Below are 22,857 nucleotides of genomic sequence, written 5' to 3' on the forward strand. Positions count from 1 at the left end.
TGGGAGGGTATTACAGGGTGCTACTCCTAAGCTCCTAGAAGATTATGAAATATTTAGTATGTGCACCATCCTATCTCTCTAGAATCTGAAAAAATTATGAATTCCCAGAATACCTAGCTCCAAGAATACCAGTCCATTTTGGTAATGGGTTGCAGGCCTGTATTCTATGCATTTACGTGTTCTTTTTCTTTCTTTTGGTTCTAAGTGCTGGTTAATCCATCTCTGACACAGTACAATCAACGAAAGCACAGTATCTTAATAAGCAGGTACGAGTATACATTCACAGAAAATGCACACCTTGCCAGATCAGGTATGTTACCTTGCAAGGTCAACCACCAAACTTCCGAAGAGCCAAATTGCATAGGCTGAGCTTCCCACACCAAGAAACTAGCACCCCTGGGAGGGAGCTGGTGGAATTAGGTATATGGAGAGTACTAGGACACAGCCTCACAGGGAAATCACCTAGAAAGCTATAATAATACTGCCTGAAAACGGATCCACTTCACCGACAGCTAATAAGCTTACCTCTGTCCACTATCACATTTACATTTTTAATTTATCAGTCTCACACATTAAACTTTTCATTTAAATCCTGGTGAGCTTTAGAAGTTCAGCACCAGGGTGCCTGCACAATCCCAAATTCTCAAAATTTTTGCCAGGGTAAAGCATACCCCAAACAAACAAACAAACAAACAGAAAACGTAATGATGCATACTACCCACTCCCTTTTCTACTTCTCTCTTGGTGGAATTAATTTTATTTACAACACACTGTGAAGCAATGGGCATCTGCCAATCATTTCTTCTGAATGAGACTCCGAGGATAAAAACTCAGATCTCTGCTTAGAAAAGACACCAAGAGCTGTTCAAACCCACACATGGGGCTTCTGAATCACAGAATGCTCTGCTGTTTTGGGGGGGGGGGATCTGATAGTAAAATATTTTCTTGTCCTATATGCCAAGATTGCTTGTTCTAAATGTAACACTCTCCAGTGGAATGTAGATTACAGGTATCCATACTCAAATAAAGAACTACAACTTTTAAGTTGTGCTCTAAATGTTATATCTAGTCTCCCATGTGTATTTAGGAACCAAAGTAAAGGGTCATCTGCTTAGAATTGTTGAAATCTAGAGTAGATCAGGAATAATGTCTGTTCCAGACCACTACTATTTAAAGTGTTTTAGCCCAGAGTTTTGTCACTTCTGTCAGAACATCTGACTTCTAAATCTTGTGTGCTTATGGATTTGGAGTAAAAACACACTAAAAAATGTGTATACACACATACACACACACACACACACAGTGAGAGAGGAAGCAACATAAATGAAAACAAAATAGAGAAATAATAGCTACTTCTGGTCAAACAAAAAAAGGAAAGACATAATTTATGAAAGAAGCAAGTAGCAAGGAGGGGGAATTGTTATTTAGGCTATGCTAAGCAGGAATTGTAACTAAGATTCATGGGACGGAAGATTTTATGCTGTGTGGCAGAGGTGGCTTGTGTCCACCTCTGCCAAGGTATTTCTCCCTCTTCCTCAGTGCAAAAATATTCTGATATTATTTGGGCAGCAATGAACTCAACCAAAGAATGTTATTTCCCAAACTCCCTTGCAGCAAGGTTTGGCATGTGATTAAGTTCTGCTCAGTGATGCATAGGCAGAGTGTTGAGTGGGGCATGGAACTTAAAGGTGAGGGTGGGGGTGGAAGGGGCATGGGGACTGGGAAGGCTGCCCTAAAGAGGCTGGTTCAGTTCATATGCTTTCTCCCTCCTGGAACAGGTTGTTCCAGCAGTCAACTGGACCATGGGTTAAGAATGGACCCACCCCTAGGCTGTGGAGTGATACGAGGTGAGTCCCTAACAACTTTGTGGAATTGCCCTGTTTACCCTGGACTGGCTACCTGTGGACCTCTTTTACATGAAAGAATCATCTCTCGTGAGTTTATTGTTGTTTGTTTGTTTTTATTGTTATGGTCAGCCCTACCATAAATCTAATTGACTGAGACTGGCAGAAGGCAAAACTAAATCCATCACAGGATCCGTGACTCAGGCGCTTGCTACTCAAAGTGTGGTCCCTGCAAGAGCTCCCTGGGCCACTTGGGGCTTGTTAGAAATGCAGAAGCTCAGGCCCCTCCCAGAACTACTGACACAGAATCTACATGTTATCAAGATCCTCGGGTGATTTGTATGCACAGTGTGAGAAGTTTGAGTACTACTGACTTACAGAAAATGGCCTTTGAAAAACTACACTAAATATTACGAATTTGAATGACCTGCTGGGCAGTGTTCTTATTACCTAGATTTATATCCTGAAAAAAAAAATGACCCTGAGAAATATGACCTGATTTTAAGATCAGACATCAAACATGCTATTTTTAAATGACAACTTTCTCAGTAGGTTCAAAATGCACTAAAGAAAAACAAACAAGTTTATAAAAAGTAAAAAACCTAATGTCACGCAGGGTGTCATACGGGGTCTCTGCTCCCGCTCCCCACATAAAAACACAGGACATGGTGAAGCCAAAAAGGAACACCCACGGAGCCACAGATAGGGGAGTCATACCACAATATTCTCGCTGGTGGCTGGGTTGGAGACACAGGTAGCAGGAGCCACACTTCGCAACCCTCACTGTGCCGCTTGCAGGCTCAGCCACCATCTTCTTGCTAGCCCCCATTTGCTGCTAGCGTAGCCACAGCAGTTATATTAGTGGCCAATGGCTCACTGGTTACAGCTGATGGCCAATAGCCACAGCTGATGGCCATCCAATCACAGTTGATGGCCATTTACTACCTGAGCCAGCACCTTTCTATGTGAGGCCGAGAACCTGGAAACTGCTTTCTGGGGTTCTGTCCCCACACCGAAATTTGGACATTTTTAAAATACAATTCATAATAAAGTAGGATGCTTTACACATAATGATCAGGCTGCCAAAATCCAAAAACAATAACCTTTTTGGACGTTTATTACATCAAACTTTTTATTCTCATTCTTAAGTTACTAACCACTAATTCTCTGACAATTTTGGTTACATCCCAACTGTCCAACTGAAAATCCATTTGCCTGTGCAGCATTTAAAACGGAAAATTATACTTACAGTGTATACTTTCAGTCTCCTCCACTCCCCAAAAGGACTCCCAGTCAGTAACTGCAATTCTTTAAATGAACAAGATGTTCTGAATCAATTAATTTTAGTTAATTTTCAAAAAATTTTTCTACAACAGTGTTTTAGATATAATTTACATACAGTAACATGCCCGGGGCTTCATTGTACTAGCGGATGAGTTTGACAATTATATTCACCCAAGTAACCACCATCAAGATATAGGATGTTCCCATCATCCCAGAAATTTCCCTCGAGCTGCCTCTGCAATCACTCTCCACTTCACCTGCCACTCAGGGACAGCCACTTATTTCTACAGTGGGACCTTATTCTTACGTGGCCAGAAAATGGAGCCACAAATGATTTTACGATTTAAAGCTGATGAAATAGCACTAAGAACCATCAATCTCCATGTTGCCTGCAGGTGCCCCTAATATGTTTTAACCCTCTATCAAAAGCGTGTCTACTGTGTAATAGGAAGGCCGCAGAAGTCCTTGAGTTTGGTTCACGTAACAGTGTGAGTGTTGATATGATTTGCCAAAATATTGGCTACATACACTTGTGTGGATTCTTGATCTATTTTCTTTGAGTAGGCTGGAATAGTGTTTCTTTCATATGGAAACACTAATTTCAAGTAGGGCCTCCTGCCCTTCCATTTCTGGTACCAAAGAGAACTAGAAAGTAGAGAGATTTGCAGTTGAAAATACAAAGTTTACTTTTTAAAAACTTTTGATTATGCCAGGTTGTTATTTTGGGTTGAAGCTGGGAGTTAGATAAGCTAAACATTCTTCCTTCTGTCCTAATCCAACGTATGTAATTAAATATTAATGCACAGAGAGGGGCCTCTTGAGCACGCTCCTCCTTCTTGGACTCAATTCCCTCCATCAACTTTTCGGAAATTCACTTTCCCCAATTTTAGGAGGTAGCCAATGATAACTGACATAGTCATTCCAAGAAAACCATGATCAAGACATGTTTAGGGTTTGGTACACTGCAAAAGTAAGATACCACTAATATTAACAGTTTTACTTATAAACTCAAGTAACCAATCCTGAGGAGGAATATCAAAACAGAAAGTATGAGACCACGCAAGCGCAGTGCAATTCCTGGTGACAACCGACACGTCATTTTTGTCTCTAATTACAACCTCTGGTGCGCCGGTGTGGAGGGTCAGAGTTCGGTTCTGGGGCGCACCGCGGCGTACTTGGGTGCCAGTTCTTTGATCAGGTTCACGTAGTCTGTTTTTTCCGCACAAGCCCTGCATTCTTCCCCCCAGCTGTGCAGTATCTGTTTCAGCTCCACGACACTCATCTTCCTCAGGTCCACGGATGCCAAGTCCAATTTCTTTTCTAAATGACAAAAAGGAGGAAGGAGCACAGGTCTTTAAAAACACAAGTGCAATTCTGAAGCATTTAGAAAGGCAAAGGGTGTTCTTTAGTGTGGTGCTGACTACCCTATGAGAACAGTTCCAACTTCTGTGGCAACCAAGACATTCCTAAGGAGAGTGTATTACAGACAGAGCTATTGGGATGAGTTGGGTTCTGTCAGACTTCCTCTCCATGGAATTACACCTGTTTCAGAACAGGAGCCTGGGTAGCTCTGCAGCATTTGCTACCACCCCATGGCTTCTCCACATCATCATTACTAAAACGAACAGCACCGCCTCTTAACTGCTGCTCCTATGGTAAAAAGAATGGAATCCATAAAAGGTGATGCGTTGTGTGTGGCCCGCTGAAAGCCACAGATCATAATTAACTAGGAAATTATGGTTCGCTTTTTTTTTTATGGAAACCTATGTCTGCAGTAAAACAGATGACATACATGTTACAAAGCCCTATCGAGTTTTTAAATACAAATTTAAAGAAACTGAAACACAGGAATAAAATTAGAAGCATTCTCATTGGTCCTTATTTGTTTTGGATCTCTGCTTAAACTCACTTGATCCCCACACCTACTGGGATTATTAAATTATCACAGCATTTATTTATGGGTATACCCATTTCTCTAATGCAAGTGTTTTGATGCCAGCCAATATGGGTCCTAACCTTCTTGCCAGTAATACTTATCACCAACATCTAACTCCTCTACTAAGACTACTCTTTACTGTTTACAGATTATCTGCAGAGAATGTCAAGAACTCAGCAACTTCTCTGTTGCCAAGCCCCCAAACGGGAAAATATTTAAGCTCATCTGTAACATACTCATGATTACAATGTCCCTATCAGAAAGGGGTAATTTTCCTCTTCCAAAGGAAAGTCTCCTTTCCCATCCCCCAGGACCAGGTGCTTGAACATGGCTACAACATTTAAGTTTACTTGTTAAACTATTAGTGGCGGCTTAGGACTTTTTCAGCTTGAAGAGTTCTCTCCTTTTCTTCCCTTCATAACTGAACGTAGCATTTGAAAACCTTTTAACAACCATAGTTGTCAAGTGATTTATCAAAAATTTCAGTAAGTGTGCTCTAATTGAAAAGTTGTGTTTTATATTGGGAAATACATTTAACCAAAGATGTGTACACTGAAAACTATAAGACTTTGATAAAAGAAATTGAAGAGGACGTAAATGGAAAGATAACCCGTGTTTATGGATTGGAAGAATTAATGTTGTTAAAATGTCCATATTACCCAAAGCAAACTGAGGATTCAATGCAATCCCCATCAAAATTCCAATGGCATTTTTCACAAAAATCAAAAGAACAGTCCCCACCTGTAGGGAACCACAGAATACTCCGAATGGCCAAAGCAATCCTGAGAAAGAAGAACAAAGCTGGAGGCATCACATTTCCTGACTTCAAACTGTACTATAAAGCTAGTGATGAAAACAGCATGATACTGGCATAAAAGCAGATATATAGACCAATGGAACAGAATCAAGAGCCCAGAAATAAACCCTCGCATATACGGTCAACTAATATTTGACAAAGGAGCCAAGAATACTCAATGGGAAAAGAATAGTCTTGCCAATAAACAGTGTTTGGAAACTAGATAACCACATGCAGAAGAATGAAACTGGGCTTCTATCTATACTCACAAAAATTAACTTGAAATGGATTAAAGAGTTAAACATAAGACTTGAAACCATAAAAATCCTAGAAGAAAACACAAGGAAAAAGCCCTTTGACATTGTTTTTGGCAATGCTTTGTTGGATGTGACACCAAAAGCACAAGCAACAAAAGCAAAAATTAGTAAGTGGGACTATATCAAACTAAAAAGCGTCTGCACAGCAAAGGAAACCATCAACAAAATCTGAAAGGGAGAAAATATTTGCAAGTCATATATGTGATAAGGGGTTCATATCCAAAATATATTAAGAACTCATACAAATCCATAGCAAAAAAAAAAAAATAGCAAGCAATCTAACTTAAAAGTTGGCAAAGGATCTGAATAGACATTTTTCCAAAGAAGACATATAGGTGCCAACAGGTATGTGAAAAGATGCTCACCGTCACTAATGATCAGGAAAACGCAAATCAAAACTATGGTGAGGTATCATCTCTTTCCCACTGGAATGGCCATCACCAAAAACACAAGAGAGAAAATTTGGAGATGATGTGAAGAAAAGGGAAGGCTTGTCTACTGTTGGTGGGAGTGTAAATTGTTGCAGCCACTATGAAAAACAGTATGGAGTTGCCTTAAAAATTTTTACATGGGACTACCATATGATCCAGCATTTCCACTTCTGGGTACGTATCCAAAGAAATGAAAACATGATATCAAAGAGATATCTGCACTCCCGTATTCACTACCACATTATTCACAGTAGCCAAGACAGGGAAGCAACCTAAGTGTCCAGCTACAGATGAATGGATGAAGATGTGGGGTATACACATACACAATTAAATGTTATTCAGCCATGAAAAAGAAGCAATTCCTGCCATTTACAACAACATGGATGGAACTTGAGGGCACTATGCTAAGTAAAATATGTCAGACAGAGAAAAACAAAATACTGAATGATATCATTTATATGTGGAATCTAAAAAAGCTGAACTCACAGAAACAGAGAGTAGAATAGTGGTTCCCAGGGGCTGGGGGTTGGAAGAATGGGAGATGTTGGTGAAAGGGAACAAAGTTCCATTTATAAGAAGAATAAGTTCTGGCATCTAATGTACAGCATGAGGATTATGGGTAATAAATTATATACTTGAAATTTGCTAAGAGAGCAGATCTTAAGTGTTCTCACACAAAAGAAATGGTAATTATCTGACATGATGGAGATGTTAGCTCACAACTAAGGTGGTGATCATTTTGCAATATGTAAGTGTATCAAATCAACACACTGTACGCCTTAAACTTACACAATAGTTTATGTCAATTATATCTCAATAAATCTGGGAAAAAATTAATAAAAGTTGGATATCAAAGTATTTTTTTATTTGGAGGGTCAGCTGCATTCCATGCCTCAGAGAACCCTGAAATCTGAAATCTTTATAATGATCCCCATCCTTTTAAAATACAGAGCAAGCGAAAATATTCTTTCAGGTCAAAAACCAAGGACACCTTGCGAATTGAAAACATAATCTAATGCTACATTTACCTTGTTTGTTCATTTCATGGCTGACTTGACAGAATACCTTTAAAAGTAGAAGATTTTGTAGCACAAATTATTCATATCCCACAGCTCCAAGTCCCCTGCTAAATCTCAACTTTCCTGTCAACAATAAGCTGGGAAGAAGAAATCAGGACTCTTGGTCTATTCAAGATAAACGGTTGAAGGAGAAAAATGGTTTCTTGCGAGTGTCAGTAGTTCTTTGAGTTATTCTAGAGAACTTGGCATCTGACATTAATTTTAAACAGCAAAAACCTCTGTGACACCCTAAAACTACAAGACTCAGGTTGATGTCAAAATTAAAACTAGTTCATGGTTCCCCAAGGGCCTCTAGTGGCCAACTTTTCCAGAACATTAGTAAGTATTTCTTCTCAATAATATCTGATTAATTTTTCTGTTATTCAAGGAACACAGTAACATCTCTTGCATATCGTAGAAGATATTCAAAATAAATTTGTTAAATGAGAGAATCAGCACAGGTTTGTACCCTTTCAAGAATATCATTTACATGAACTTGGTGATTCCTGCCTCTATGTCATTACTTGGAAGCCAATAAAAAGGGATTCGTGCCCCATAATCATACCCTGGGAGGTAGAGCCTGCCCTTGGCAAATAGAGAAACAGTATCTTTGGTATCTTCCAACCTAAAACGATGTAAAGCCAGCTGTGTATCCATGGTGCACAGGCATATTACACGGTTATATCTGAAAACAAGACTAAAAGAATTCACAGAGCTGGATTCTAATTCAGTAGTTTCAATACTACACTGGGTATGTAACATAAAACAACAAGTTCACCAAAAGAAATGGGTCTCTACTGGTAGAATTTCAGGTGTTCAGGCTAAGGGAGGAATCCCCAGTCTTGTCATACCTATTCCATCTACCCAAAAGGCTGGCCCAGATAGAAATCGTCAGTATAAGAATAGATTTTCTATGTGAAATGTATAAGGCCAAGGTTAATGTTTAAATAGGACATCTTATTCCTTTCCTCGCTGTTTATTTTAGGCACCAGCAACAAGGTTATTCCATCAGGCAAAAACTGAGTTGATGTGAATAACCTAAAATTTCAAGCTGGCAGAATGATAGACAAATCTAGGACTAAAGATACAGTCACGTTTAAAACTTCCAACTCCTCATGTCACCTTTGAAAACGTGCAACTTTTGTCTTAGTAGGTTACCAAGAGCTAAATCACCAGGAGTAGATGTTCCCCTGACATTGTGAATTTTTCCTTGATGTAACAGTCGACGTTGCCTTGGTGATTTAAGAGTTTAAACTTTGCTGTTTAGGTTGACAGTTCTACCTAAAGCTGATTGTGCCAGTATTCGTTTCTCTTCCCCCAAGGAAGCTCAGGCACTGTTCAGCAGCCCAGCAACCTACTGGCGAGTGGAGAATTGCTTTCCTTCTAACACTGACTTTTTAGAAACATAGCCTGTTTCGAGAATTGGCAATACTTTGGACATGTGCAGGAGGGGGGAAGATTTGACTCCATTATACCGTATTTCAGCTCACAGATTTGGCTGTCCATCTTCTTGAGCTTCTCACAAATCTTCATTGCAGGCATGTGCACACTCATTGGACGAGTGACCTCACTGAGAATCTTTGTGGCTGCATCTTTCGTTGCTCCAAGATAATAGCACTGAAGGAGAACGAAGAGAATTTAGTGGCCCAGACACTGAAAAAAGCAAGTATTATGGGTTTGAGAAGTGAGACAGAGGTTAACCTAGTTTTCATGGCCCAGCTATTAAATTGTAACCCCTGCTGACTAAGACACCAGAAAACAGATGGCCCCATTCCTGTGTCCTCCTAATTAGAAGAGCCCTACACTTCACATGATACTCCGAGAATTGCTAAGTGTTTTGTCTGTGCCAGGCACTGCTCTCAGGGCTTTACAGGTATCAACTTACTTAATTCTCACAATGCTCCTGTGAAGTAAGTGCTATGATTATCCCCATTTTACACCCAGGCCAACTGAAGGTCACTCAGTTAGCAAGTAGAAGAGACTGAAGACAAAAATCGAGCATTTTGGCTCTAGAGCCCATGCTGTTTTCCATCATGCTATAATGCCTTTGAGGCTACCTGACTTAAGCACTTTACATTTAAAAATATAAAACATAACGGCACACATAAATGCTGAGGGTTTTACAGTGTGTTCATTGTAGGCCATCAACAATGCAAATTGAACTGACAAATGCAACATGACAATTTTAGGCAAAATGAATTGGCCTAAGATTGTCTTTAGTGACATAAGACAGTATATTGAAAAAAGTCATCTGTGTACACCCAGGAAACACCTATAAACACCATTACAAGAAAATATAAATACTTCATGGGTTATATATCAATAGTGATATAAAATATTTTGATATGTTTAACTGCTTGTCTTGGAAAGAAATAGAAAATCTACCCACTCTTAACTCAGGGCAGTAAATTCTCATTAGGAATTCAATTGTATAATTTCATTTAAGAACACATGGAATTAGTTGTCTGTGATTTATTCAGAAAACGAAATGAAACCAAATATATTCTAGATGAAAATTCACATGACTACACTTCACTGAATGATCAATTTCTGCTTACTTCCTACAGTGAACAAGCTTGAGACAAGCATCTAAGCAGGAGAACATTAAGTCCAAGATGAGAAATGAAAGTATTAGCAGTTTTCTTCAAGCACAAGGGAAAATGAAGGTGAAAATTTACCATACCAGGCGGTTTTCTTTTCCTTTGACACCCAAGCAAAAGCTGATCAATTCTTTTTCTATGGTGTCCAGAGAAAAGTTGACCCCTCTGGCTATCAGGGAGTTATAGAATCGGTTCAAGAATTCTTCACATACTAGAGAGAACAAAGAAATTATGTATTTATGAACGAGATAACCACTACCATTCCCGGTACTCGTATATGTCCCACTCACGAAATAAAAAGTCAGTAGGATTCAATGCATCATGACAATGCATTAAAATTATTAGTAAGAATGGTTTGGGGCCTGTAGCTATTAGCTTAGTATTGGGCCTTGAATAATATGAGGTTATTGAACCAATCAATCTTCAGAACCAAGTCCCACCTAAAATGAAAATGTTCCCAGAAATTTTGGCTAACCCTAAATGAAAACACAGCTTTCTATAAGATACAATGCTTGAGACATCTAGAAATATTAACTGGAAGAGAAATAAGTCAGACAGAGAAAGACAAATACCATATGATCGCACTTATATGTGGAATCTAAAGAAAAGAATAAATGAATGAACTAATCAGAAACAGTCTCAGGGACATAGAGGAAAAACTGAGGGTTGCTAGATGGGAAGAGGGGGTGGGGATAAGAGGGAAGGTGAGGGGATTAGAAAGCACAATCGGTAACCACAAGATTGCCAAGGGATATGAAAGTCAATTTGGGGAATGTAATCAATAATGTTGTAAAGATTCTGTAGGGTATCCAATGGACACTGGTCTCATTAGGGAGACCACCTCAGGGATCATGTAGATGCCTCCTTCCAGAACTCCAATTAAACATATTTTGGATTTTCTCATTCTGTTCTCATGTCCCTTAATCTCTCTTCCTTATTTTCCATTCTTTTCTTGTTCTGTGCTGCATTGTGTATCATTCTTCTGACCGATCGTCTTTGGTTCTCAGATTGTGGTTCTTGGTCCAGCATCATCAGCATCACCTAGGAGTTTGTTAGAAATGAAGAATCTCTGGCCTCATCCTAGATCATCCAACTTTAAAGTACATCCAACTTTAATGTACATAGTAATTACCTAGAGATTTGTTAAAGTTCAGATTCTAATTTGTAGGTCTGGAGGGGGACCCAAGATTCTGCATTTCCAACAAGCTATCGAGAAATATCAACGCTGCTGGTTGATATGAGGACCACACTTTGAGAAGTAAACTTCTAGTTCACCCACTCCATCATCAGCTCTCTATAGTCTACAATTAAATCCATTCATTGAACTTTAAATTTTGATTATTATTTTAGTTCTAGAAGTTCTCTTTAGTTCTTTTTCAAATATGCTAGGTCAGTTCTTACAGTTTCCTACTTCCTGCAGATATTTTCAAGTTGTCTTTTATATATTAATATATAAACACACTAAACATAATTGTTTTATCATCAGTGTCTGATAATTCCAATATCTAAAAATCTTCATGAGTATGTTTTTATTTTTTTGTTCTTGCTATAAATTCTTGTTCATGGCGCCTTGTTTTTTGGGGGCTCGATTATTTTGTACTCTGCGATGCTCATAGTCCTTGCAACCTATTCGTGGAGATTACTTGAGGCGTAAGATGAAGGTACCTTGTTTCCATAAAGGATTCATTTGTATTTATCAGATCTAGGGTCTACTATCCAGGGACTGCTTTAAACTAAATCAATACCTTGTTTTTTGGAGACCTGATGTGAATTTTGGCTGCAAGTCCAAGTGGGGGACATCTTATGGTTATAATCGCTCAGAGATTTTTTTCTTTCTTTCATCTACCCTGTTCAGCATCAAGGAAATCGTCCTCTAGTTCTCTATGGGTAAGGATGAATTAGGTTTACTGTTTGTTCAACCTTACTCCGAGGGAGTAACCTTATCCTCTGGGAATCTCAGATTAACAGGGAAGAGATTTTGAGTAGACAGACTCGCTACTTGAAACAAGGGTTGCACTTGGACTTCTGTACCGCTCACACCAAAGGTCCCCTTTACACTGGCATGTCCAGTATCACCTTTACACTGACTGGCCAATGTCCCCAGGGCAAAATGACAGTACACTCAGTTTATCGCTCAGAATTGCTGCGTTCCCTTTCATTTTGTTTTAGTAAATCTTTCTATCTTGTAGGCTCTTTGGTTTTTCATTGATATTTTTCTATTTTTACCTGCATTAGTAGCACTGCTTGGCCAGACGATTGCTACAATCTGAACCACTAGATTTCTAAAATTCTAACCAGCATGATTCTTTTAAAACGAAAGTCAGATCGTGCTACCTCATCTGCTCAAAACCTTCCTGTGGTTTTCTTTATCATTCGGAGTAGTATCCATAGTCTTTACAATGGCTGGCAAGGCCCTGGGTGACCGGTCTCTCCACTGTCTCTCAGACCTCAACTTCTGTCATCTCTCCCACTTCAGTCACACCGCTCTGTCCCCAGCTGAGCACCTAGATTATATTTAAATATGTATTTTTTAGCTGAAAAGTGAACTCCTGATATTCGTAAGAAAAACACAGTCGAAAATGCACGTACCCCATGACCCAGCAATTTTTGTTCTGTGACCTAAACAAATCATCACATATGTGCTCAAGAAGCCATATATAAAATATTCAGAGCAGCATTGTTTATAATTATGTAAATTTGATCACTGCACTGTACACCTGAAGCTGAAGTTGAACAATAATGAATGTCAACTACAATTTTATATATGTATATAGTTACAAGAAGCGGAGTACAGCATTAGGAATAGAGACAGTGGAAATGTAATGGCTGTGTGCGATGTCAGAGGGGTAGTGGATGGGGTGAGGGGGGTTGTCACTGAGTGAGGGATATAAATGATAAATGTCTAACTGTTACATTGTTTTGTGCACCTGAAACTAATTAAAAAAATGAAAAAAAAATTAACTGGGAGAAATAAAATCCAAACATCATCAATTACAATATGCATAAATATATTAAACTTGCAATTATACAAAAGGATTTTTCAGACTGAAACTATTAAAAATCCAACAATATGCTGTTTGTGAGTCACATAAAAAGTATGAGGCTACGGAAAAAGGTAAAAAAAAATGAAGAGATTTAGATTTAAAAATGAAAAGATAATGACAAGAAAATGCTATCCAACATCTGGTTTATTATACAAAGCTTTACTAGGGATAACAAAAGTCACTACTAATTATAAAATGAACAATTTACCAGAAATAGAAAATAATTTTGAACGAGTGTACATCCAGTAACATAGCCTGATAATTTAATAGAAAATCCTGACAGATTAATAATAAGAAATTGACAAATTCACAATCATGGTACGTGGTTTAACACCCTCTCAGCAATTATTATATTTGATCAAATTGACCTAAAGCTATTAAGGGCATTAAACATTTGAACAAAACTATTCCCAAAGTTGACCTAGTAGCATATATGGAACTCTTCTCACCCAAATTAGAGAGTTCATAATGTTTTCAAGAAAACATGGGATATTTACATAAATCTGCCATGTATTAAGCCAAAAAGCAAGTCTCAACAAGTACCCAAAAATCTGTATCAAACAGACCACATTCCCTGAACATAATTAGAAATCCATAACAAAAATAAAATGATCAAGCCAGTACTTGCCTTCCATATGCCTAGAAATTTTCAAATACACACTTCTTAGTCATCTGTGGGTCCAAGAAGTAGTAATGGAAATGTGAGATTTTTAGTACTTAATTCCTATAAAAATACTATGTAGAAAACTTAAGGAATGCAGTTAAGGCAGTAGTACTTAAAAGGAAATTTGTAACATTAAATGTGTACCTTTCAAAAGAAAAAAAAGGAAAATTAATGAGTAAGCATTGATCTCAAGAAGTTTTAAAAAGTATAACTAAATAAACCAAAAGTATATGGAAGATAATAAATAATAAAAGAACAAAAATTAATTAAGTAGGAAAAAATAAAGACCAATAAAACCAATAGCTGGTAAAAATAAACAAGTTCTTAGCAAGGAAAAAAGTGAATCGAATATAAACAATATTCAGACAACAAAAAGATGAGTAAGAATTCTTTTTCTTTTTTTTTTAAGATTTTTGTATTGGGGAAGGGGAACAGGACTTTATTGGGAAACAGTGTGTACTTCCAGGACTTTTTTCCAAGTCAAGTTGTTGTCCTTTCAATCTCAGTTGTGGAGGGCACAGCTCAGCTCCAGGTCCCGTTGCTAGTTGCAGGAGGCACAGCCCACCATCCCTTGCGGGGCTCCAGGAATTGAACTGGCAACCTTGTGGTTGAGAGCCCGCCCTCTAACCAACTGAGCCATCTGGGAGGCAGCTCAGCTCAAGGTGCCATGTTCAATCTTAGTTGCAGGGGGCAGAGCCCACCATCCCTTGCGGGACTCGAAGAATTGGACTGGCAACCTTGTGGTTAAAAGGCCATGGCCCATGTGGGATTCGATCTGGCAGCCTTCAGAGTTAGGAGCATGGAGCTCCAACCACGTAAGCCACCGGGCCGGCCCCCTGAGTAAGAATTCTTGATAATTAAAAATATAATAGCTAAAATTAAAGAAAAAATTAATACGAGATTTATTTAGGAGATAAAGTTAAAAAAAATAATCCCCAGAAAGTAAACCACAAAACAAAAGAGTAAAAAAAAAAAAAAGGGTAATAATGCTTAAACAATTCAGGAAGCAAAATACCTAAATAATACGAGTTCCAGAAAGATAATAATAGAAAAGGAAATTGGCACAAAAAAATTTTTCATTTTCTTTTTCCTCCTTTTTTTGTTTGAAAGTGTTTTTTTATACTTATTTACTGGCAATTGTTTTCTTTGATCATATTGAAGTTTCCATTTCACTTGCTTCAGACTTCCATTGTTTTTATTGAGAACTCAGCTATCAATCTATCATTGATTATTTTTTCTCCAGCATATTTAACTGTTTTTGGTTTTGGTGTTCTGTAGTTTCGCCATGATGTCTAGGAGTGGGTTTCTTTTTATCTACCCATTGGACCCCCTGAATTTGTGGATTGCTGTTTTTCTTCAGTTCTGGCAAATTCTCAACTAGTATCACTTCAAATATTGCTTCTGCACGATCCTCTTTCTTTTCTTCCAGAACTCCAATTAAACATATTTTGGATTTTCTCATTCTGTTCTCATGTCCCTTAATCTCTCTTCCTTATTTTCCATTCTTTTCTTGTTCTGTGTTGCATTGTGTATCATTCTTCTGACCGATCGTCTTTGGTTCTCAGATTGTGGTTCTTGGTCCAGCATCATCAGCATCACCTAGGAGTTTGTTAGAAATGAAGAATCTCTGGCCTCATCCTAGATCATCCAACTTTAAAGTACATCCAACTTTAATGTACATAGTAATTACCTAGAGATTTGTTAAAGTTCAGATTCTAATTTGTAGGTCTGGAGGGGGACCCAAGATTCTGCATTTCCAACAAGCTATCGAGAAATATCAACGCTGCTGGTTGATATGAGGACCACACTTTGAGAAGTAAACTTCTAGTTCACCCACTCCATCATCAGCTCTCTATAGTCTACAATTAAATCCATTCATTGAACTTTAAATTTTGATTATTATTTTAGTTCTAGAAGTTCTCTTTAGTTCTTTTTCAAATATGCTAGGTCAGTTCTTACAGTTTCCTACTTCCTGCAGATATTTTCAAGTTGTCTTTTATATATTAATATATAAACACACTAAACATAATTGTTTTATCATCAGTGTCTGATAATTCCAATATCTAAAAATCTTCATGAGTATGTTTTTATTTTTTTGTTCTTGCTATAAATTCTTGTTCATGGTGCCTTGTTTTTTGGGGGCTCGATTATTTTGTACTCTGCGATGCTCATAGTCCTTGCAACCTATTTGTGGAGATTACTTGAGGCGTAAGATGAAGGTACCTTGTTTCCATAAAGGATTCATTTGTATTTATCAGATCTAGGGTCTACTATCCAGGGACTGCTTTAAACTAAATCAATACCTTGTTTTTTGGAGACCTGATGTGAATTTTGGCTGCAAGTCCAAGTGGGGGACATCTTGTGGTTATAATCGCTCAGAGATTTTTTTCTTTCTTTCATCTACCCTGTTCAGCATCAAGGAAATCGTCCTCTAGTTCTCTATGGGTAAGGATGAATTAGGTTTACTGTTTGTTCAACCTTACTCCGAGGGAGTAACCTTATCCTCTGGGAATCTCAGATTAACAGGGAAGAGATTTTGAGTAGACAGACTCGCTACTTGAAACAAGGGTTGCACTTGGACTTCTGTACCGCTCACACCAAAGGTCCCCTTTACACTGGCATGTCCAGTATCACCTTTACACTGACTGGCCAATGTCCCCAGGGCAAAATGACAGTACACTCAGTTTATCGCTCAGAATTGCTGCGTTCCCTTTCATTTTGTTTTAGTAAATCTTTCTATCTTGTAGGCTCTTTGGTTTTTCATTGATATTTTTCTATTTTTACCTGCATTAGTAGCACTGCTTGGCCAGACGATTGCTACAATCTGACCCACTAGATTTCTAAAATTCTAACCAGCATGATTCTTTTAAAACGAAAGTCAGATCGTGCTACCTCATCTGCTCAAAACCTTCCTGTGGTTTTCTTTATCATTCGGAGTAGTATCCATAGTCTTTACAATGGCTGGCAAGGCCCTGGGTGACCGGTCTCTCCACTGTCTCTCAGACCTCAACTTCTGTCATCTCTCCCACTTCAGTCACACCGCTCTGTCCCCAGCTGAGCACCTAGATTATATTTAAATATGTATTTTTTAGCTGAAAAGTGAACTCCTGATATTCGTAAGAAAAACACAGTCGAAAATGCACGTACCCCATGACCCAGCAATTTTTGTTCTGTGACCTAAACAAATCATCACATATGTGCTCAAGAAGCCATATATAAAATATTCAGAGCAGCATTGTTTATAATTATGTAAATTTGAGAAAAACCTAACTGTCCCTCAAAGAGAGAATAGATACATAAACTGTATTTCATTCATAAACTGAAATTCTCTAGAAGACTTGAAAACAATGAGCTACATCTATAGTTATCAATATGCGTGAGTGCCCAAATGTAATGTTGAGTAAAAATTGCAAATGAATGTGTTCAGTGTACAATTTATATATATCTAAGATCACAGAAATAGAGGTTATATGTGGATATATGCATTTATAGGAAAACTTCTTTAGAAATGGATGAGAAGCACACATTAATTTCAGAAAAGCTATTTCCCCTGAAAAAGGTAGGAAGGATAAGAAAAAAAGAGTTGGACTTAGCTGCAGTTCATTTTTTTAAAGAAGAATAAAAGCAAATATAGCAAAATATTAACATTTAATCTAGATGCTATGTATATAGATTATATAAATATTTTTCTGTATGTTTGGAAGATTTCCCCATTTATTTAAAAAACTCACCATATATTTGATTGCCACAAAAATCTGCAACATGCACAATAAAATATTTGGCAATATTAATGAAATTGAAGTAAAAATTTTAAGTAAAATTACACTTCAATTAAGCAAGTATTAGCCAGAGCTCAAAAGTAGAAAGTGATTATTTGAAAAATATAATAATGCCACCTGCAGGAAGAGTCACAACTTTTTTAAAAAGATAATGAAAAAATATTTAAAATTGGTTTGTGGACTTATTAAACTATCAGTATGCTAGGAACATTATTTTCAACAGTACCATCCACACCTTCCATAACAAAGTTAGTTCCTCATTATCTGCTCCAGCTTTATTTTGGAGAAGTAAAAAAAAAAGACAGCACCAGATTAGCGAGTGATACCAGGAGTAGGGGAAAACTGCTACCTAAGTATATAATACATGTTACAATGAGTTAAAACTTTAAGAATAACCAGAGCTTATTGAATGATTTATATGCTACCTCACTGTTCCAGTTTTATTTTTGATGTTGCTCTAAATAAATGAGTTTGCAACACCACGCTCAGAAGGCATGCTTGGGCTCTGACGTCAGCCTCTCCAGGTCCTAACCCTGGCTTTGTTACCTACTAGCTAAGTGACTTTGAGCCTTTCATTGTTGAATCATCTGTTAACCTAGTTGCCATTCCTTTGAAGATCATCAGTCTTTTTTCTCTGGCTCTGTTTAAGATTTTCTCTTTTTTTTTTCCTTTGTGTTTCCTAATTTTCTTATATGATTACATATTAGTCAGATATTTTTATTTATACTGTCTGGAGTATATTGGACTTCCCAGTCTGTGGGTTGATGACTTTCATCAGTTTGGAAAAACGACCTACCACCTCTTTTGCTCTGCCCATATTCCTTCTGGAATCCAGTTAACCCAGGTTGGAATTTTTCTCTTTATCCTTATCGTACCTTTATTTTTCTTTCACATTTTTATCTCAGTCTCTGAGATTCCGTCTTGATAATTTCTTCAGTTTTCTAACTCACTAATTCTTTTCTCAGCACTGTTTGGTCTACTGTTGCTCCCATTAATTTCTATTTGTGGAAGTTTATTTGGTTCTTTTCCAAATACGGTTGGACTTTTATTAATAGCCTCTTGCCCTTTATGTGTATCTTTAATCTCTTCCTTTATTTCTTTAAACATGATAAATTTTTGTGCCTGATAATTCCAATACCTGAAGTCTTTTCAGGTGTGCTTCTTCTGTCTCTTGTCACAACTGGCTGTCACTTATGGTGCCCTATTTCCCATGGTTCTGTCACTTTTCTCAATGTGAGCTTTATTTCTTGGAACTTCAACTGTGGGAATTCTTTGAGGACTGGGTAGAAGTGGATTCTTGTAGGTAAGACTGGCATTTGCTGATGCCCGCTTGATATCTCTTTAAATTCTCAGTTTGAGAAGTTTGGAACCACCCATGTAATGTGAATTTAGGCTTCAGCCCATATGTGGGTTAGCTAGTGATAATGAATTATCTGGAGACATTTTTTCCCTTTTAGTCAGTAAAAAGTTTAAGTAATACAATTCCTTTTAGTCTATAAAGATGGTGGTAGAGTCATACATATTTCCAGTTCCCCTTTATAATGAAGTTAGCACTTTGGAGTTCCAAATTTTGGGTGGTGTGGAAGGGATTTAATATTGCACTCCTAACTTGGGAGAGTCCTGGGCTTTGTCTTAGATAGTCTCTTCCTTTTACCAAAGCCATGGAAACCTAAGTGCAGATCGCTGGATAGCAAATGTCCTCAAGGTAAAAGCAAGCTTCAGGGCTCCTTTTAACCTCTTTTGGTTCCCACTTTCATTTTGTTTTTGGCCTCTGGGTACGTCTTATAGATTTACATTTTAAATAAATTTTACCTTCTATTTTGTCCAGTATTTTTAGTGTATTCAGCTGGAGGGCCCAACATGTCTTCTTTTAGAGCTTGAAGTCATATTTATTTCTAATGCCATTAATAGGAACATAATAAATATAATGGCCAGTCATTCATGGTATTAACGAATATTTATTGAGGAATTAGTAACTGCCAAACAGTGTTCTTGAGATTCAGCAATGAAGAAAACAAAGTCCTTACCCTCAAGGATTATATTCTAGTGAACAAATATACGTATCTTGTGGCTATAGATTAAAATAAACATGGTAAGGAGGATAGAGGGTTACCAGGAAAAGGTATTATTTTACATGCATAAAGTAGTATTTGAGCAGAGGCCTTAAGGAAGTGAGGGGACAACGTAAGTAGACTGTTTGTGAAGAACTCCCCAGGCAAAGGGAAGAACAAATGCAAAGACTCTGATCTAGGCAAGTCCTTGGTGGGTCCAAGAACAGTAAGGGGGCCAGTATGGAAGTAGAGTGAGTAAGAGAGAGGACAGCAGAAAATGGAGTCAAATAGGCAGCGACATGCCAGGTCATCGAGGGACTTGAGGCTGTGGGGCTTACTCTGAGAAGGCAAGCCATTACAGGTTTTGAGTAAGGAAGTGCAGTCATCTGACATTATTTTTAAAGTATACCACTAGAGGCTGTCTGGAGAATAGGAGTCAGGAAGCAAGAATGAAACCGGGAAACTGGTTTGGAGGTTCTGAAAATAGCTGCATATCTTGCACCAGGGTGCATTGGAGGCAAAGAGAAGTGGTTGGATTCTGGGCACGGTTTGAAGGAAGAGCCAAAAGAATTTACCACATGGATTGGATATTGCATGTTGGAGAGCAAGAGAGATAGAAATAGAGATAGATTAGATAGATAGATAGATAGATAGATAGATAGATAGATAGATAGATAGATAGATAGATAGATAGATAGAGGATAGAGTCCAGGATGTCTCCAAGGATGGATGGATGGAAGGATGGATAGATAGGTAGGAGATGACAGATAGATAGATGATAGATAGACAGATCGAATTCAGGATGATTCCAAGGAATGTGACCTAAGAAGCTGGGAGGGTGGAGTTGCCATTTGCTGAACTGGGAAGACTGCAGGAGAAGCAAGTTTATGGAGACAAGCAGGAATTCAGACTGAACATGTGAAGTTTGAGTTACTTCTAAACATTTGTGATGTTTAATTTTATGTGTCCACTTGGAGGGTGCTGTTGAATGAGATGAACTTTGCGTAAAGCAGACTGCCCTCCATAACGTGGATAAGCCTCATTCCATCAGTTGAAGTCTTGAATAGAACAACAACAAAACTGGCCTCTGCAAGCCAGAGGGAATTCTCCAACAGACCACCTTCAGGCTTCACATGCATCGTCAGCTCTCCTGGGCCTCCATCCTGTGAGTCCTCCTGCGACTGCAAATTTTGGACTTCGTAGCCTCCACAATGAGGTGAGCAAATTCCTTGTAATAAATCTATCTATCTATCTATCTATCTATCTATCTATCTATCTATCTATCTTCTATCTAACTCTCCTATTGGTTCTGTTTCTCTGGAGAACACTGACTAATGCAATATCCAACTGGAAACAGTGAGAAGCAGCTGGACACATAGATCTGGAGTTCAGGGCTGAGGTCTACATACATCCATCAACACTTGTAAGTCACCAACATTCACGTGGTATTTAAGAGATGAGACCAGAGAATAAGGAGAGAGGAGACACGGCCTCGGGTCTCAGTCTTGTGAAATTCCATTGTTTAGAAACTGGGAATATGAGAAAGATGGAGAAAAAGACTGAAAAGAGCATACGGTGAAGTAGGGTGGGAGCGAAGAGTGAGTGTATTCCAGAAAACCAGTAAAGAAAAGTGTTCAAAATAGTAACAAGTGTTGGAGAGGCTGTGGAGAAAAAGGAACCCTCATACACTGTTGGTGGGAATGCAGACTGGTGCAGCCGTTATGGAAGGCAGTGTGGAGGTTCCTCAAAAAATTACGAATAGAATTACCATATGACCCAGCAATCCCTCTCCTGGGTATCTACCCCAAAAATCTGAAAACATTTAGAGCCCACATTAAGGTTGAGGATATACATTTAAATTATTTCAATGAATGAAACATGGAGGTAAGTGATACAGTAGTGCAAGAAGATGGAGCTAGCGTAGCTAATTGTCTTCTTTGATGTTAACAGCCCTCTGAAGGAGGTATTATCACTATGATTTTGCGAGAACCAGGTAAGTCTGCCACAGAGCCACAGGGCACGTGTTCTGACTGCAAGTCCACGGCTGAGATTCTGTGAACAGAAAAGGAACCGTTCTTTATTCCTCCTCTTTCTAAGGAGTTAACGTACTCCCTTGTAAAGCAACTTTTCCATGTAACGTCCTAACAAACGGTAGTCCTGTCCTCTGATTGAAGCCACCTCAACTCAATTACAGACAACATGTCATGTTTTATTTTCCTTTTAGGTGCTGGAAACTAATTTGAACTCGAAGACATCTTCTGTGCAAGGAGAGGCAAATCTCACCGGTTAGAAGCAGCAGAATCAATTTGGCGCCAGGGTCGTCTGCATCTAGCCGCGTTTGCACAAAATCGAATCCGGATCCAAACGCACCAGCTTTGACAGGGCAGTTTAATAATCACAGGAGGACTAGGACGCAGCCTAAAAGGGTCACCTGGCTTGGCTCGAACTTTTGCCTAGGCGACGGCGAAGGCAATCGGAAACCAGGGACAGAGCCCGCGTTTCCTAAGTGAAATGTTATTTATAGTCAGAGCCAGGAGAAGCCAAAACGCACAACAGCAGCGCTGCGGCTCCGTGCCACCGCCATGCAAGCAGTTCTCACACCGCTCACCTTCACAATCGGCCCCCGGCCGCCCCCTGGCCTCCTGGCCCTGCGCCGACACCGGGGTAGAGACCCAAAGCCCGGCGCAAAAGGCCACCACTGCGGCTGGGCTCGCGTACCGCATGCTGAGCCAGCAGCACCAAAACACCTCGGCCACCAGCGCCCACCTTCAACCTCGCTGCTATCGCCCTAGGCTGTTACAGGACGCTGGAGAGAGGAGTGAGCCCGGCGTTCCTGGGGCAAATGACACAACTCCATCCAGAGTTTCCATTGGCTCTCAGGAAAGGGGCAAATAACAGGGCGGAGCGAAGGAGCCTTTTCCTAAGCCTTCCCCAACTGGCGCGTGCGCACTATCGCACACGCGGTGTCGCTTCAGCCGGGCGGGGAGAGACGCACTAAAGCTATTCGCCGACTGCTGGTGAGGGAGGCGGGACCTCCAGGCTGATTGGCGACG

The 22,857-nt window shown here is 38.9% G+C and overlaps 1 protein-coding gene across 1 annotated transcript; it reads right to left on the reverse strand.

Moving 5' to 3' along the window:
• Positions 1-3,789: 3,789 nt before the first annotated feature.
• CDNF (cerebral dopamine neurotrophic factor) lies at positions 3,790-22,668 on the reverse strand. Its single transcript, XM_019738309.2, has 4 exons — positions 22,413-22,668; positions 10,350-10,477; positions 9,142-9,283; positions 3,790-4,448 (listed from the first exon to the last, which is right to left on the reverse strand). Exons 1-4 carry the CDS (start codon positions 22,525-22,527, stop codon positions 4,270-4,272), a joined length of 564 nt encoding a protein of 187 aa, XP_019593868.2. The 5' UTR covers positions 22,528-22,668; the 3' UTR covers positions 3,790-4,269.
• Positions 22,669-22,857: the final 189 nt, after the last annotated feature.

Source organism: Rhinolophus sinicus, linkage group LG02 (genome assembly GCF_036562045.2).
Source record: "Rhinolophus sinicus isolate RSC01 linkage group LG02, ASM3656204v1, whole genome shotgun sequence".
Classification (NCBI taxonomy): domain Eukaryota; kingdom Metazoa; phylum Chordata; class Mammalia; order Chiroptera; family Rhinolophidae; genus Rhinolophus; species Rhinolophus sinicus.